The 16,525-nt window shown below is 41.7% G+C and overlaps 1 protein-coding gene across 9 annotated transcripts in view; it reads right to left on the bottom strand.

Moving 5' to 3' along the window:
- The window catches only part of dab2ipb (DAB2 interacting protein b), a 124,931-nt gene that overhangs the window by 4,204 nt on the left and 104,202 nt on the right, over positions 1-16,525 (bottom strand). For 8 of the 9 annotated variants that reach the window (XM_051072963.1, XM_051072964.1, XM_051072967.1 and 5 more), the window contains 9 exons: positions 15,149-15,293; positions 13,432-13,576; positions 12,902-13,138; positions 12,542-12,743; positions 11,566-11,753; positions 8,518-9,412; positions 6,379-6,516; positions 1,849-2,051; positions 1,664-1,751 (listed from right to left, as the gene is read on the bottom strand). In XM_051072963.1, coding sequence (XP_050928920.1) covers positions 1,664-1,751; positions 1,849-2,051; positions 6,379-6,516; positions 8,518-9,412; positions 11,566-11,753; positions 12,542-12,743; positions 12,902-13,138; positions 13,432-13,576; positions 15,149-15,293 — 2,241 coding nt within the window. The remainder of the gene's footprint in view (positions 1-1,663; positions 1,752-1,848; positions 2,052-6,378; positions 6,517-8,517; positions 9,413-11,565; positions 11,754-12,541; positions 12,744-12,901; positions 13,139-13,431; positions 13,577-15,148; positions 15,294-16,525) is intronic. The other variant, XM_051072965.1, reaches the window with a different exon arrangement.

The following is a 16,525-nucleotide window of genomic DNA, read 5'->3' as shown; positions in this document are numbered from 1 at the left end:
TTTAATTATAATTTAGAGACAAGCCACGATGTTCTGTATCCTAAACCTTTTACCTTTTTTTCAGAGCCTTGCTCATGTGGAGATTAGTCAAATTTTATCTCAAATTGCTGTTTGAGGCTACCTACTGCTCTGTTTGAGGGCAACTTTCTTTCAAAAAATGTCATCCCAGACGAAAGATTTTTCCATCAAAGAGCTTCAAGTCCTGCTGTTTGAAATCAGCACATGAAACCAGAACAAATTTAACAGTGCCAGTTGTGGAATTTGAAAAATTGGAAAATAATTATGCGTCTGCCAACAATGTGCCATCTGAGCTCAGCTTTGTACTCAAACAGAAATAAAGAAGGAATAATTTGACATAAAGTCAATTGCTAAAGAACGAGTTGCTAAAGCAAAGTTGTTCATGAACTGGCAGGAGACACAGGGATGTGACAGTCATGCAGATCCTAGCTGAGACCTACAGTAGGTGACAGATGCAGTGGGAGATGTTGACCCTGACAGTGACCTCTCACACTGACATTAATTCTGCATTACTTACTTGACTTTTGTCCTTTTGTTGTTTTCAGTAACATTTAAACTCTAAATTAATTCAGATTAAGGCGTTTTAATTCTTAAATCAAACATCAGACTGTGCCCAGTATCTGTATGTGACTCATATAACAGGCCTGAAGCACTAATAACATTTGTTTGTGCCTTAGAGAAAATTATTAGCACAAGAAAACTGGTAAATGTGACAAATTATGTGCCACTGTGATCTGTTGGTAGGAGTTCTTGCATGTGTCCAGTGGTGTTAACTGCATGACAGAGGCTGGGCTGAACCGCAGAGCGAAGCCTCCCTCCCTGTCCTTATAATGAGCTTTTTATTTTCATTCTCTCTGCCTGTTTACTGAGGGAGACAACTTATTGCCTTCCTGTGCCGCGTTTGTTTGCAGATGCAAAGTCTCATTACTTTAGGCGTGAAGGAGATTAATCACCTAAGCATGTTTGTGTCACAGTTTTTGTAAATGTCATGCAGCAGCACAGTTGTGTTTCTTTCCAGCTCTGCTGTAAAAATACTTTGAAACTTATTCCCTAAGATGCACATTTGCGTTTTGTGTTTTCTTAATTGTGTTTGCACGCATATAATATACACTCCAGAGTATAGAAGAAATGGTATCTAGAGACAACAGTAACAAAGGCTCCTGCAGTGTTTAATCCTTGATGTGACAGTTATGCCCACACAATCACTCTCTGCTTAATTTATAATTATATTCCCAACAATCAAAATTCAGAATTCCTTTCATCAAAGTGCTGTAAAGCAACACTTTTTTTTTTTACTAAGAGGAATTTTAACCACAGTTTTCTATGAATAGGCACCACCATGGATTATAGAGGAGCTACTGTACATGTTGACAGGAAACTAGATAAGGAATTTGTAAGCGTATGTTTTATAAGAGAGAGTGGGAGGGAGCTGAGAAATTCTGCTCAGCCATTCAAGCTTGTCAATGCCAGAGCTGAGACAGCTATGAATTAAACATCTCTTTGTATTTCAGTGACCCTTTGTTTCTTCAAGTAGAAGACACAAGCGACAGCACACAGAAATTTCGAACACAAAGACAGAAAGTATCGATAAAACCATACGCGACCCGTGCAGAATTGTCAATGAATTGTTAAAGAGCAAACTGACCTGTGCGTCGATGATCTTCTGCTTAGAGTCTACGACGGCCTGCATGTCTGAATGATCTTTCTTCAGCTCCTCTTCCACTGACATTAACCTGGAGACAGAATCAGGCAGAGCAAGTGTTACAGGACTAATTTAAATACAGTCTCATGATGCACACAGCTGCATTTCAACACTTTCTTCTTCCCCACCTGCTGATGATGCCCTTCATCTGGAGGTCCTTGTCGTCCTGCTGTCTGCGTAGGCGCTCCTCTGACTCCTCCAGTCGGGCCTGGTACTCCATCAGCACCTTCTGGGCTTGCTCGTCCTGCCCCTTCAGACGGGCCTCGTACTCCTCCAGCTTCTGCACCGATGCCCGCAGCTTCTCCTGCAGCACTGCGATCTCCTGCTGGTACTGAGTAAAGAAGCAGTGAGACGATTCCATTATCATCACAATCATCATCATCATCATCATCATCGTCAGCCCTATCAGCGGGCCCCCCTCCTTCTTCATTACCATAGCTGACTAGAACAAAAAAGACATCTCTCAATCAGGTCTGAGATTATGTCCTGTTGTTCCTGATAATTTCTAGAACAGAGAGAGTCTGAATCAAAGAAAAAACATAGAAAGAAAGGAAAGGAAGTTTAGAATGAATGAAGACACGAAGGAGGCGAGGAAGGAGGGATGGAACCAGTGAAATAGGAGTCTAGTCTGTCAAATAAGCACTGAAAATCTCTCCCTGACCTCCCACTGGACATTAGAGAGGCTTCTGAAGGAGTGTTTTTAAAGCGGGGTGGGGGTGAATGGAGGAATCAAATCTCTTTTGGACAGAAAAACATATTTCTTGTAAAAGTTAAGGATACTGTGGTGTGTCACCTGAGGACCAGCGACTGTGATATCACAGGCTGTAACACTGCAGCCATGCTAGATGCACTCTGAAGTGGTACTTAGCTTAATGTTAACATTGGTGTGCTAACAATAAAAATGCTAACGCTGATGTAGCCGGTCATGTTTACCATGTTCACAGTTTTGGTTTAGTGTTAATTAGCTGTGGGCACAAGATGTAGCTGAGGCTGAAAATGTCAGAAGTTTGCCATATATTTGTTCATAATCCAAAGTATTGAACCAATTACAATTTTGACCTAATAATGGCTAAATAAAATTTAAAGAATCATAAGTCACTATGATTAATACTGAGGGGGACATGAATGTGTGTACCAAATTTCATGGCTTTCCATCCAATAGCTGTCAAGACATTTCACTCAAAACGACAAATGTCGACCACATGGTGACATTAAAGTGAAGGTCAGTTGTCACCAAAGTTGAAGGACTTCATCTTCTCCGGACCATGAATGTCTCTACTGAATTTCATGGCAATCCATCCAAAAGTTGTTAAAATTTCAATCTGGATCAAAGTGGTGGATGCCCTTTAGCCACGCTGCTGCTGTGGTTAAAAAGTGTTATCAAATCATTACACTTTGGTATAATGAGGCGGTGGACAGTCTTCATTGGATACTTGTCCTTTCTGACCAGTTTATCTGTGTATTCTATCTGAGCGCACTGCGGCTCATTATTCAGCAATAACTGATGGAGAACACTGTGAAAGACAAAGTATCAGAGCACCCTGAATGATCAGATTCAATTACACACAGTGAGGATGCTGCTGGGATCATTTATCTTTCCTTGTCACCTTCTACCTATTTTTCCCACGTCACTCTCCTGCCCACCACTGGGACATTTTTCCCATCATCCCCCACCACTTCCCAGGAGGAATAGTGACCTCAAATAGATTTATCTTATCGTCTGTTCTGCCCTTTCTCCACTCCTCTCTCCGTCTGTAATATCCCACAGCTCTTGTCACCAGATCCCCTGAGAATGAATGACATCTACTGTATCTGTAACTGCCTTTGTCCTGCCCCGCGGTCCCTGCACTGCTCTCAATACATCCAGTCTGCACGGTGCCGGTGTCTTTTCCTGTGTCATCTTCTCTTACCTGAAACACAGGATGCCAGCTCAGAGGGAATCAAACTACTGCAGAAGCTCATCCTTTGTTTGAGAGGTACATCAAATATACTGTTTGCTTTGTGACATAAGACTGCAAACATCTTAAAATCTGAGAATAAATCTTAACAGCAACATGTTCAATCATCTATATTGATTGTTTTTGGATATTAAGTGTGATAAAGGTTTTGCTAAAATACAGTATCACCCTGTGCCTTTGCATCACAGACCTTTCCTGAATATTTGTTAATAAATAATATGCTATTGCATTGACTGTAACATGTTTGTAGATGTGTGTCTGAAATTCAACTAACTAAAGAGTATAATTGATACATTTGAATATTCATTACACAGGACAGGACAAAAGCGAGTTGGAAAACAAAGGTGGTTTGAGCAGATGCATCTCTGCACCTGCTGTCCCTGATGTTACAACTGATGGTGTTCCAGGTCGGCTGCATTTCCAACCATACTAATATCTATCTCACATATTTCACAGGAAACTCAGATGAAGAGCAACACTTGAAAGAAAACGATTGAGAAAATGTAGGAAAACTTTTGTGCTCCATAACAAAGTTCTGCTGGAAATACCTGTATTTAAAATTAAACAAGCAGTTCAACTAAAATGTAATATTATTGTTTTTTTGTTTTTTTTTACTTGAACTAACTTTAGAAATAGACCAATATCTGCAGTACTAAGGATCAATTTGGAGATGGAGAGAATAATCTGGATGACTTCAAAATCAGCTACTTAAAGACGATAGAGTAAATGCATTGATTATTAGGACCAAAATGAAATGATACAGTAGGGTATGTCATTGGACATGGGTAATTACAGGGACATAATATGATGATTTCACGGATGGTCAATGAAATCATCAAGTTAGTCATTCTATGAATTGTTTTTTGAGGAGCCTCTTTTGTGTTATTTTGTGTTATCTTGCAAGAAATTCGTTCTCTCAATAAGAGTGTTTATATAATATAATAAGTTGTGTTTCTCTCTGACTGAAACTGAGAGGTTTTTAAGTGGAAAATCTAATTTCAAGCATTAGTTTTTAAACTTAAAGATGCTGACGCTGTGTGTCTCCTATGTGTCCTGATGTCTGCTCCTCCTAACAAGACAACCACATGCCTTAATTTGTTATAGATCACTGAATATATACAGTATATGCAAATGAATGTGAAAGTTTAAAAACCACTGTGGAGTCTGCATTGTTAAGACTGTATGGACCATTAGCTGCAGCCTGTGTCTAAGCTGCTGTGCGAAGATGTACTGTTTTCCAATCCTTCTCTTGTTGCTGCTCTGCTATTTTAAGGTGGCTGTGGCTTCTTTGTTAAGGCTGAAGTTATTGCCTTCTTTGGTTGCTCTCCTTGCCTGGGCTGCTGGCTTCCATAAAGTATGAGCTATGTTAGGATGACAGGTTTGTATTCATTATGGATGGGGAAAAAAATGGGGGAGCATGTGGCAGCCAATCAAAGCATAGAAGCGAAGCTGAGGGTGAATATTTGTAAAGGTTGCTGAGAAGAGAAGCAGGGAACGTAGGCAGAGGAAGCAGCAAAGAAAAGAAAAAAAAAAAAAAGCTTCTTTCTATCTCTATCTCTCACATAGATGCGAGCACACACCACCTGTCTGTGTGGATGTACTGCATGTGCATACACACACACACACATACACACACCTGCTTTGGGCTATTAAATTCATTCCAAAGATGGTAAGAGAGAGGGGGGTGGGGTGGGGGGAGTTGTGAGGGTGTGTGGTGTTTTCTGACGTAAAGGCAGACATTTTTTTTTTTAATGAAAAGGGTTAAGATTACAAGATCCAATGCTGTAAAATTCCAAGCCTCACTGCACATTTTTAAGTTATTCTTCATTTCTGTATGAGATACGTTTTTGACTTCTTTTACATCAGCTTCTTTCAGTTTGCTTAATGTACAATATAGAAAATTTGTCTTAAGACAGGTAGTGTTCTGCTAGCCAAGTCTAAATGCAATGCTAAGTCGGTCAACAAAAAATTCTGATGCAATTATTTTCAAGATCTTTTAACTGTTTTGGTCATTTTTGAGAGAAAAAAACGAAATATTTCAGGTTTTCAAAGGTGAAAATTCTTTGTCATGTATAATACTAACCTGATTATTTATGGACAGTTGGTCAAATAAAACAAGACATCTGTATTGGGCTCAGGGAAACTGTGACCGTCGTTTTTCACGATTAATCAAGAGAGATTAATCAAGATTAATCAAATTGGTTTTGCCTGCTGTACTTAGTCTCACAATTACGTTGCCTGTTATAACAGCTTTCTGCCATTATTGCTGTTGCTGTGACTTTCCAGCAGCTGATAGCCACAGTTGGCTGCTGGCTGTGAAAAACAACATCACTGATAAACAGCCTGAACATTACTGAAAAGCCAATTTAAAGAAAATGGGAGATTAAGGTATTATAGGGGTCACATGCTGAGCACTATATATCCTATTTACTTCAATTTTATGTTATAAATGCGCATAATTATAGCTTTAAGTGACAGTATGGGTATGTCTAAGGGTGCTCGGGCATAAAGGCAAGGGCGATGTGGGAATACATACAGCAGATAATTAAGTGTGTCTTAAGAAAAGAGGTATGTGAGGGAACTAATGAGAGGTAAAGAAAGGAAGGAGAGTTTAGTTGAAGTATCAGGGCTGAAGGTTGAGGTGGTTTGTGAAAGGAGGGGGTTGATAAAGGTCAGAAGTTGGATGAGGAGGCAGGTTACCTTCTCCACCTGAGTCAGATCCTCTCTGTTTCTCAGTGACTCTGGCTCCATCCCCTCATGGTCTAAATACTGCACATTCATATTCAATAGCCAGGCTGCTGTGCGGTCCAGCGCACTGGGGTTCACTGGGGAGGGGGCCTAGTGAAAACCAACAACAACAACACAACACACACACACGCACATACATGAGCTGAGTGCAAGTGATGGGGAGGGGAAGGAGGGCAGGTTGCAACAATAGCACAGAAACAACAGAAATAAGCTTGAAATGCACCAACTCATCTGAATTGAAAGCAGCAGGTGGAATGGATACACACTCCTGTCTTCACGCTCACACATACGCTGCAGCACACACTCTGAAGCGCTGATTTACACATGTGAGAGAGTGTGTGTGTACACCCACGGTGCCATACCAGTAGTAAGGAAGGTAAATACTGTGAGATTAAATGAGTGAACCGAAATCAGCCTGGAGGCAGAGACTACCAGCTGAGGTGTGTGTGTTTTTCCCTGCCATGGGCCGATGAGTAGAGAGGGTGGCCGTGGTCTGTTACAGTAACATGAGTGGGGACGTAGGATGTTTTTATAGCTGTAGATGTTTTATGACGCACTAATGTGCATTGAAGGCGTCTGAAAAGGCTTAAATATCTGAAAGTTAAACCTCTGAACGGACAAAACAGAATGAAAGAGGAAGAAAAATGAAACTTTGTGTCAGCCTACACAGGCAATATGAGTGAAACTTTACTCTTGTTACCGCCTAATGTCTATTAATTGACAGCCTGTTAGAAAAAGTTAATTTCATTCCAGACAGATTGAATTAAGATATAAATTTGCATTCCTTTAGAAAATAAATGATTTTATCTTTAGTCTGTGTCACCCATAACTCATTAAACTACACTGGGAAGGAAACTCAACTTAAAGCCACTATGTGGAATTCCTGACTTTTGTGTCCCCACTGGTCAAAAATGACACCTTTCAGATCTGACAGTTCACTGAGGTCATCTCATTTTTCAGCCAACAAGACGAAGAGCTGACAGCCACTAACAACCACGCTATTTAGTCAGAAACTAAAGAATTGGACAAATTACAGTTCTCATGATAGTGCTACAAGCACCAGAGTTATTATAGTTCACCCTAAGGGGAAACTGAATGTTTATTCATAATTTAATGGCAATCCATAATAGTCCATCTAACACTCAAAATTACAAAATCACTGGATCACAAAAGATTAGGATTAGGATAAAATTCACCCTCTGGGCACCATAAATGTTTGGCAATCTGACCAATAGTTGCTGAGATATTTTCAAGCTGGACCAAAGTGGTGGACTGTCCATCCCTACAACCCTGCTGCCAGAGTGGCTGAAAAATAATCACTTAAAAGATGATATAAAATATCCGAACATGGTGGCTCTAAAATTCTGGACTTCCTGACTTCCCTTCACATACAAATTAAATTAGGGTGTGGTGCTCTTCTGTTTACTACTCCATAGGGAGGAAAGCAAGGCATAATGGTTAATATGCAGATGCCCTCCCCTTCAGGCAGTCACCAAGGGCAACCACTGACCAGCGTTTTTAATTACAACCTAGAGTCAATAATGAACACAGACTTACCAGCAAAGGCATTGAGTATAATGCCAATTTTCAATGGAAAGGTCCCACTGTGGCCACACACTGACAAACATACTGTACAAATACACTGACCCAGTAATATACTGTATCTGTTTGTATCTATGAGGTCTGTTTTCTGTTGCCTCGTGAGCACGTTAGCACGCATATTGTTTGTTAATAAGATGCTAATTGTGCCTCCACCACCCTCATTCTCAGCCCATTAAACTTGACCAGTAAAACAGTGGTGAAGTGATGAGCTGCCTGTATGCAAATTACTGTTATTACACGCACAATGACTGTAGTTCATTAGGGCACAATGTGCAGAGTGTCTGTGCTGAGTCCACCCACACAGCCTTGCTTAACATGCTATGAGACAAATGGGCATTTTGTTATAGCAACTTTTTCTATCACTGTAATATCAGGTGATTACATAGACTGAGTAGGTTGTCTTGAATAAAACACTTAAGAACACCAGCCTCAATAAACGTAAGTTAAAGATGTTAGCACTAGAATCGATGATCAGTGTGAGACCTGTACCTGTTTGTGCTGAGCCCTCTGCTTGGTCTCAGGACTGTCACCTTTGGAGGAAGAAGACTGCTGTCGTAACCGAGCCCCGCTGCCGGGCCAGTCGGGGGATGATGTCATCATGCTGCCAGAGGAGGGCCGGGGGTATGGTCCGCTGTTGAGCAGATTTGGGGGTGTGCGGCCCCGAGTAATACTCTGAGGTGGAGGTTGATCTATCCTCCTCTGTGGGCCGGCACTGTTCTGTCTGGGGACGGTGGGCTGGTGCTGTGTTTCTGTGAGAGACAGCTGTCGGCGGTTGAACTCCCCAGAGCGCCTGGTGTACTCGTCCCCGCTGCTCCCCCCACCTCCGCCTCCTCCACCACCACCACCACCGTGGTTCAAGAAGGTGTGTTTGCCTCCCGCTGGTCCGTCCTCATTGTTGCTATGGGAACTGACAGAACTGTGGCACTCTGAGCCAGAGTCGGTCATTCCGCGCGGGGACACGGGCAGGCAGGCTGCCATCTGGTAGACTGGATTCTGGAAAGAGAGGGGGGCTAGTAGTTGGGCGGGTCGACCTGGGGTGCCTTCTGTGCCTGGGGTGGTGGGGGTCTGGCCTGGTCTCCTCAGGGTGGGACCACCAAGGATGTTGCCTTGTGGGGCTCTGGCTGACCAGCCACCACCAGAGGCGGGGCCTTCACCCAAAACATCTGAGGTACTGGGACCTGGGCCACCGTCCAGACTGCGTGGGTCCTGGAGGTCCACCATGGACAGACTCTTGCTGCCATTGGCCATGCCCAGGTCAGGCTCATTGGTCTCGGAGTAGCTTGAGCTGCGGGCTGGGGAAGGCTGGATCCCTGAGCTCCTTGTCACAAAGAATAGGTCCTTGTTTTCTGGGGTGGGGGAGGGTAACCTGGTGAAGTCAACCAATCTGAAAAGAGAACAAAAAATGAAGTAAATCTGGTATCCATGTTTAACGCTAAGCTAATCACGGACTGATCGCAAATTATATGAAACCACTGAGCAGAGGACTCTACTGTAACAGTAAAAGCAGCAGTGGAGTCATTAAGTCAGCAAACTGACCAAGCAAAGCTGTAGCAGAAAAACCTTTTCAAACTGTTGTACTGTATATGAATTTAACTTAGCATTTTCTCTGTCAAAACTTACATTATCTTATTTAAAGTCTAATAGCAACCAATAGAATTTGGTGATCTAAAACTACCAAACAATATGAGTGAAATAAATCCATTTTTGAAGATGTGCAGCCTCATTTGCTTTGTCCCTCGTCCCCTCACCTTCCCTTCCTTCCTTCCTTCCCTTCAGGCCAGCAGACGGAAGCTTTATTGCCACAAGACGATTACCTTGACAGACGTGATTTATCTTCCAATAATCTCTATCATTCACATCATGCTCATCTCCTCCCTCTTTCTGTGTCCTTCTCCATCTGTTCCATTACCCTTCCCTCCTTAAACTTCTTTCTTCTCTTTATTCTGCTCAATTTCTTCCCTTTCTCAATCTTGGTGCTGTCTCCTTTTCTTTCTCCTACTTTTCACGTCACAGATTAGTGGATGAGAAGCAATTAAGTGAGCGTGGTGAGCTCATTCGAGTGTTGTTTTGGTCTTACAGCTTTCTGATGAGGACGATACACTACACACACCACACACACACCACACACACACAGGTCAATATGTGAGTGAACAGTTATTATGATAAAGTAAAGAGGGTAGGCTCTGACATCAGGTCATATAGGGACATGACCTAATTAGCTGTATTGATCCTGGGCCCCTGATGAGCCTAATGATGCCAGCTGTCTGACTCTCTTCCTCTCTGCTGTTGTCTCATCTTCCTGTTACGAGCAGTATGTTCTCATCTACAGTACCTGCCTGCATACTGGAGGTGGTGTTGTGTTCACTGGTGTTGCTTTCTCTGTCTATTATTCATATCTTTTTTTCTCCTTGCGGCCCCTGTGCCGTCATGAGAATCTTTCTAAGTGTCACCTTGCTACTGTTGTGTCAGGGAGTAAGTGGACAGGAGATAAGTGAGATAAGGTGCTGTCTGAGTGTGTACTCATCCACAGGACAGTAAATGAGGTTTCATCTGGCTGATGTAAACAAGCAGAGGTGACTCTCTGACTAACTGAGTCATGGCCTCAGCTGACAAACATTAACACTCAGCAGAAATGGTGGTGAAGAACAATGGGTGTATGGTGTCAGTGTTGGCCTCACACGTAGGAGCTCCAGTCCCTTTTTTTGTGTTGAAATCTGTTTCCTGGAACCAACCTGTTCTGTGATTAACCTATTTCGAAATCAATTTTCTCTTAAATTAAATTTCAAACCCGGCCAGTAGTATAACCTGCGCTGGCTGCTGGTGTAAGCAGTAAAGACAAAAACTGGAAGCACAAAGGCACTGTCGGGGAAATGACTAAAATACTGTAAATAAACACAGGTATAAAAGTGCCCTCCATGTTTTTAACAGGCACTGGGATTTAATGGTAACGGATGTTCTACAAACTACTAAGCTGTCCCAAGATTTCCACCACCTGTCTCCAGATTTATATAATGTGACAAATAATGGCTGGATATAAAATCCACCCATCGTAATTTATATTTGTTTTTTAGCAATAAAAGGAGATTTTAAGGACTTTAGTATTTTTTCCATTGGCTGAATAAGGACTGCTATTTTCCACATGTAAAAACTTTATTTATGTGGACTTTAAAAACTTAAATTAGGCTTTTTTTTTGGAGGAGAGGAGCTGCAGAGTTTAAAAGTATTAATTACTTTTATTCATACTTGGCACAACTATAATAGCCGTTACCAATATCCCTGTCAGCAGTTGCAGCACCAATATAAATAGAAAATAATAAGTTTAGTCTTTGAGACCTCTGAAAATCTGAATCTGAAGTTTTCATGGGGTCCTAGATGTTAATTAGGGAGTCTGAGACCCCCTGTATCGCACACAGTGCACCAAATTTTTCTTCCAATTTTATATTTATGACTCAAAAACAACATGCAAAACAGTATCTTTGGAATAAATGAATAAACTCTGTTAAGAGTGTTCTGGCTGAGATCTTGAATATTTCTTACCCTGAAAGGTCATTGTCTATGACCATCTTCTGCAGGCCGGTGGAGATACTGCAGCCTGCCTCAGCGGGAGGTGAGCCCATATGCTCTGAGGACTGTCCCGGTGTCATCTGGACACTTGACGGGTTGGACAGAGCTGTGTTCACCTCCCGCAGAATCCTAGGCAGAGGACCCAGCTTAGAGGCTGCACTCTGTGAAGACAGACACAATTAAGTTTAAGCCAAATTAAATATTACTCTGGACCACTTCAGTTGTCATTAATTGGATTTTATTCAAGTGTTATGTGATTGCATTTCATATTTGCATATTTTTTAGACCAAGTTATTTTCCCTATGCCATGCAATCAACTCTCTCATTCAGAAAACACACTAAATAATGAAACAGGCTGGCTAGTCTGATGGACTGGAGTATCAACCAGACTCACTGTGATTTCTGAATTATTGAAAGATAAGGTTTCAGAAAACTAGATGCTCTATCAAGAAAAAAAAGAAAGAACCTGCCCCTTATCTAATTATTACCAGCCTCCCATCTGCTACCGAAGCTAATGTAAATGTCCTTGTAAATCCATTAATATGCCTCACCCAGCCTCTCAGGCTTCACAGTGTTCTCCTCTTGTGCACTGTTTATGTAATGCAGTAATAAATTATTGATTTCATGTACGATAAACATCCTAATGTAGTCTAAGCATGATTCACTTCCTGCTTATTCAGTTCAACCCGATCAAGCAGAGAAGATCTTTGGACCTTTTCTTACTAGTTGGATCCTGTCCTACATGAAATCTACAGAATCTATGTATCTACAGTATATCCTCTATATATTTTAGAAACTAATGCATTACAATTTTCAGCATAGTCGGTCAAAATCTGCTATGCACAGATACAATGTCAGTGTCTATGAGAAACACTTTGTGTAAGAAAAGATCTGAAGCCATTTGGTGCATCAATATAATCCAGGTAATGCAGCATATCATCTTCAGTACCTGATCCATCTGAGATACCACCTCAGAGAGGAGGGAGTGCAGTGTGGAAAGTTCCCTGCCGAGATCGATATACCCCTCGAAGCCTGCCGTGTTGGAGATTGTCTCTGGATTTGAGATTTCAAGCAAGAAGCGCTGCATATTGGTCCATTCGTGCTCCAGGAACTGGTTCATGAAGGACATGTACTCTTCCTTGTTACCAAATCTGATCGCACAGGGTAAAAGGAAGCAGAGACAATAATAATAATAATAATAGTATTGCAGAAATGTAACTTTATAAATTCCACAATTCTTTACCGAAAAGTTAGGAATGTGTGCGTGGTCCCTGGATTCAAAAATCCAGCTAAAAAAGCAAAAACTCACTTGGTGAAGTTGGCCAGGTTTTGGGTGACTTTAGCGATGAGCGTGAGCGTACGTGCTGTGCGGTCGTCTGGATACTCCTGCATCAGATTGAAAAGCGACGGGGACATGATGGCCGGACAGAGAAACCGCAGGAACAAAGACGCGCTGATCAAACGCTCACTGATGTCTGGTCGGCCCCGGTTGCTGCATTCCTGCCGCCATGATGCAAAGACCTCTTTCAGCTCTCTTGGAAAGACACTGTGGAGAATAAGAGACAGTGTGTGGCATTGAGGAGAAAAATGACACAAAGAGATTCTTTAACTTTAACATTTTGATGCTATAAATCCTTCCTTCTTTTTTGCGCTGTATCACATGAGATAAAGCAGAATGAACATTAATAATGGTGAAGTCTGGATACTGTTAAGAGCTAAACTATGCCAATTGACACCTCTGGCCTTGTAGAGTGCAGTAACTGTTTATGAACCCAGCTGTATTGTGCATAACTATACAGAAAATGAAAGAAAGGTTCAAGGCTGTGTTCCTCTATTCACCAGTATGAGTTGATGATTTTGCAGAAGGCCAGCTCACAGCACATCTTCAGGTTACTCTGGTGTTCTGGCAGGTCACCTGAAGAACACTTGGACGGATCCACCTCACAGTTCTCATCTGACTCATACAGAGCCTTGATGAACTCACCTGAAGAGAAAAAAAAAACAGAACAAGAAGTAAGAAATTAAGGAACATGTGGGTTTTTACAGATCCATTTCGCAGTGTATTTATGAGATATAACCAGCACGGAAAAAGGAACTGTGATAGTTCTTTTTTTGTCTGTGTTTGTGATCTGAAGTGGTTGCAAAGCCCTGCTGAGCCGAGCTGGGACAGAGGAAAAATGTGACGTCAAAACCGCAGGGAGCAGAGTTTGATATTGTCATTGAGACAGTAGTCAGGCCAAGCTATATACTAAAAAAAGGAAGTTGTTTTTCAAGACAGAATATTTGCAAGTTTGACCTTTGACAACAAACACAAAGACCAAAAGAACTGGAAGATTCTTGTAAGCCAATCAAAGTTACTCTCATAAAAATGGTGGCAAAAATAACTATGTTCTTTCTGTTACCTCCTGCTACGATCTCAGCGAGTCAACACACTGTAGTTTGGCAAGAGTCCGAGATTATTATTCAACTTTAATCAAGATCATTAAAATGGGGAACAGGAGTGTCTTCTGTCCCTAGTGGTCTAAAGAGAAACTTGGCTGTCCTTGCTCTGCCCCAGTCGCAGTTTCAATGATTTCTTTAGTTTAGCCAGATGTCACACAACAGAAACTCCACCAAAAAGAATGATGTATAATTCACCAGCCCTCAATATTTCTCTGCATCAACCCTGAGAAGGACACGCCAGGAAACAGGCAGCATTTCTAGCCGCAAAGAAAGACCAGAAAGAGAGAGAGACACACACGCACACACATGCACAGAATGACATAAACAGCACTAATATGAGCAGCATACAGGTGGTGAGTGCCAGGAAGGATGTGTGCTGCTTGGAGATTAAACTACCACTGTGTACATTTCTGAATCAGTCAGGGAGAACGGCATACAGTGCATACAGAGTGCTTATTGTTAGGACTGCAGATGGCCAAATACACTCACTGACATTAATGTATTTTAACCATATTTTATTCCACTTGTCTTATTAAAACCGCTCCTCCTGAAAGCTGGCATTCACCCACTAGACAGTGTTTTAATTACTCTAGCTTTAGTTAATCCATGTAGTTCAATTGCAGATGTAGCAGTTTGTTCATCAGTGTATCGCAGTATGAGCTATGTTGTCCACAATGAGCCTCCAAAGCAAAAATGGAGATGACAGAAGAATTGCTGCAGTTGTCTCGCTGTCAAAATGATTCTTGGAAGGAGAGGACTACTACCTGTTACATTTAATTTACTGATGCTGCAGGCAACTGAACATTTTTCTGGAGTAAGTGAATGAATAAGCTCAGAGGTGAATGTGAAGACAAGAGAGAGCAATAAAAAGATATGTGCGGAGCAAAGGTGGACAAATAGACAAATGCTGCTGTTGTTTTCTTCCCCTGCAGCCTGCAGAAGATCTGACAGACACACACACACCCATAGTGACAACACAGATACTCAAATGGACAAACACAAAATAACTGAAACACACGACACAAGCAACTTAAAGTATGGGCATAAAACAGATTCAGTTCCAAATGGGACTCTTCAGACGACAGACCCTATTCCAGATCACTGCTCGACTCACCGAGGGCGTCCTGCAGGTACTTCTGTCCCACCAGTTTGAGGTATTCCTCTATGGCCTTTGTGGCCAACGTGTTCTCTCTGAAGATGAGGTGCTCGTTCTCTCCGCAGCGGTCCACCTCTGACATCATCAAGTCTGTGAGGAAGTCCTGCAGAAAAAAATAAAAACGAAGACAAGCACAGGGTCAACTTCAAGTCCTACAGCCCCATGTCATTATCCACATATAAGGAGTTAGCTTTGCAGTTCCAAGTGTAACCAGTTACAAACACTGTACAGTTAATCTAAAATTAGCTGACTCAATTGTATTAGTGTTAACATTGGATTTCATTTTGATGTAACTGCCAGTGGTGGTGTATTTGCAGTCATTCTGCCAACAGTTTGTTGACTGTGTCTCTTTTCACTAACGTCAGTGCCAGGAATTCCCGATATTTCAGACTCAGAAAAACAAGTTGGACTTTTTCTTACTCTGCTGCTTGGAATTACAGTTTCAATGATGTTGCCCACATGTCCACCAGTGGCTCTCTGGGTGCTTCTCGCCTAAACCAGTCACAGCGTCAGATTCCTGCCTGCACACCTTCTCCCTTATCACTAGGCTACGACAGTATACACTCCTCAGCCACTATTCACCCATTTGTCAGACTGTCTTCAGTTACCAATTCTTGCCTGCAGCTAGTCTGTAAAGACTCACCTGAGCTTCTTACAAGTCTGTTTGTGGAATTGCTTTATTTTGAAAATGAACTGACTCTAAATCACAGCTAAATAACAGTGTAGATTAAAAGAATCCACATGTGCCTAATGTATTCCCACCCAACAAAAACACACAGGACATTCCTTATAGAAGAATCATATGGTAAACACAAAGTAATACAAGTCTGAATGCCAATGAGCCCAATGCGAATGAAAACACGTTTAAACCTGCACTGACAAATGCAAGACGTAAACAACGCTGACAGATTATCACCTTGTGTTTGTCCATTTAAATTCATGTGGCAAATTTATTTTCACATCCAGAAGACAAGAAGTAACATTATCACTCACTGGAGTCGATTATTCCAATATTTGCTCTCCTTCCAGCTCTGGTTTGAATCCCACTAACTCCTAAGAAAATTATCTGGCTCTTTAGCAGGTAACTGCTTCATTATATTAAGCAGCTGGTTCCTAATAGTCTCTGTCAGCTGTTTGTTGCTGGGCAGGCATCAAACAATAGTTTTTTTTATTTTTATGTTTTTTTTATTTTTTACCTGAGAACAGCTGCCTGTATCTGAAGATGACACTGATGAAAGTGATGAAAATATTTAGCAGAGCTGAGAAGAACTGCAGTTTTGTGATAGATCTCTGTGGGTTTGTCACAGATTGTGTCCAGTGTTATATTACGCAAAG

The sequence above is a fragment of the Lates calcarifer genome, linkage group LG9, assembly GCF_001640805.2.
Source record: "Lates calcarifer isolate ASB-BC8 linkage group LG9, TLL_Latcal_v3, whole genome shotgun sequence".
In the NCBI taxonomy this organism is placed as follows: Eukaryota; Metazoa; Chordata; class Actinopteri; family Centropomidae; genus Lates; species Lates calcarifer.
The sequence above is the reverse complement of the archived record's forward strand: the minus strand, read 5'-3'. Positions and strand labels throughout refer to the sequence as shown.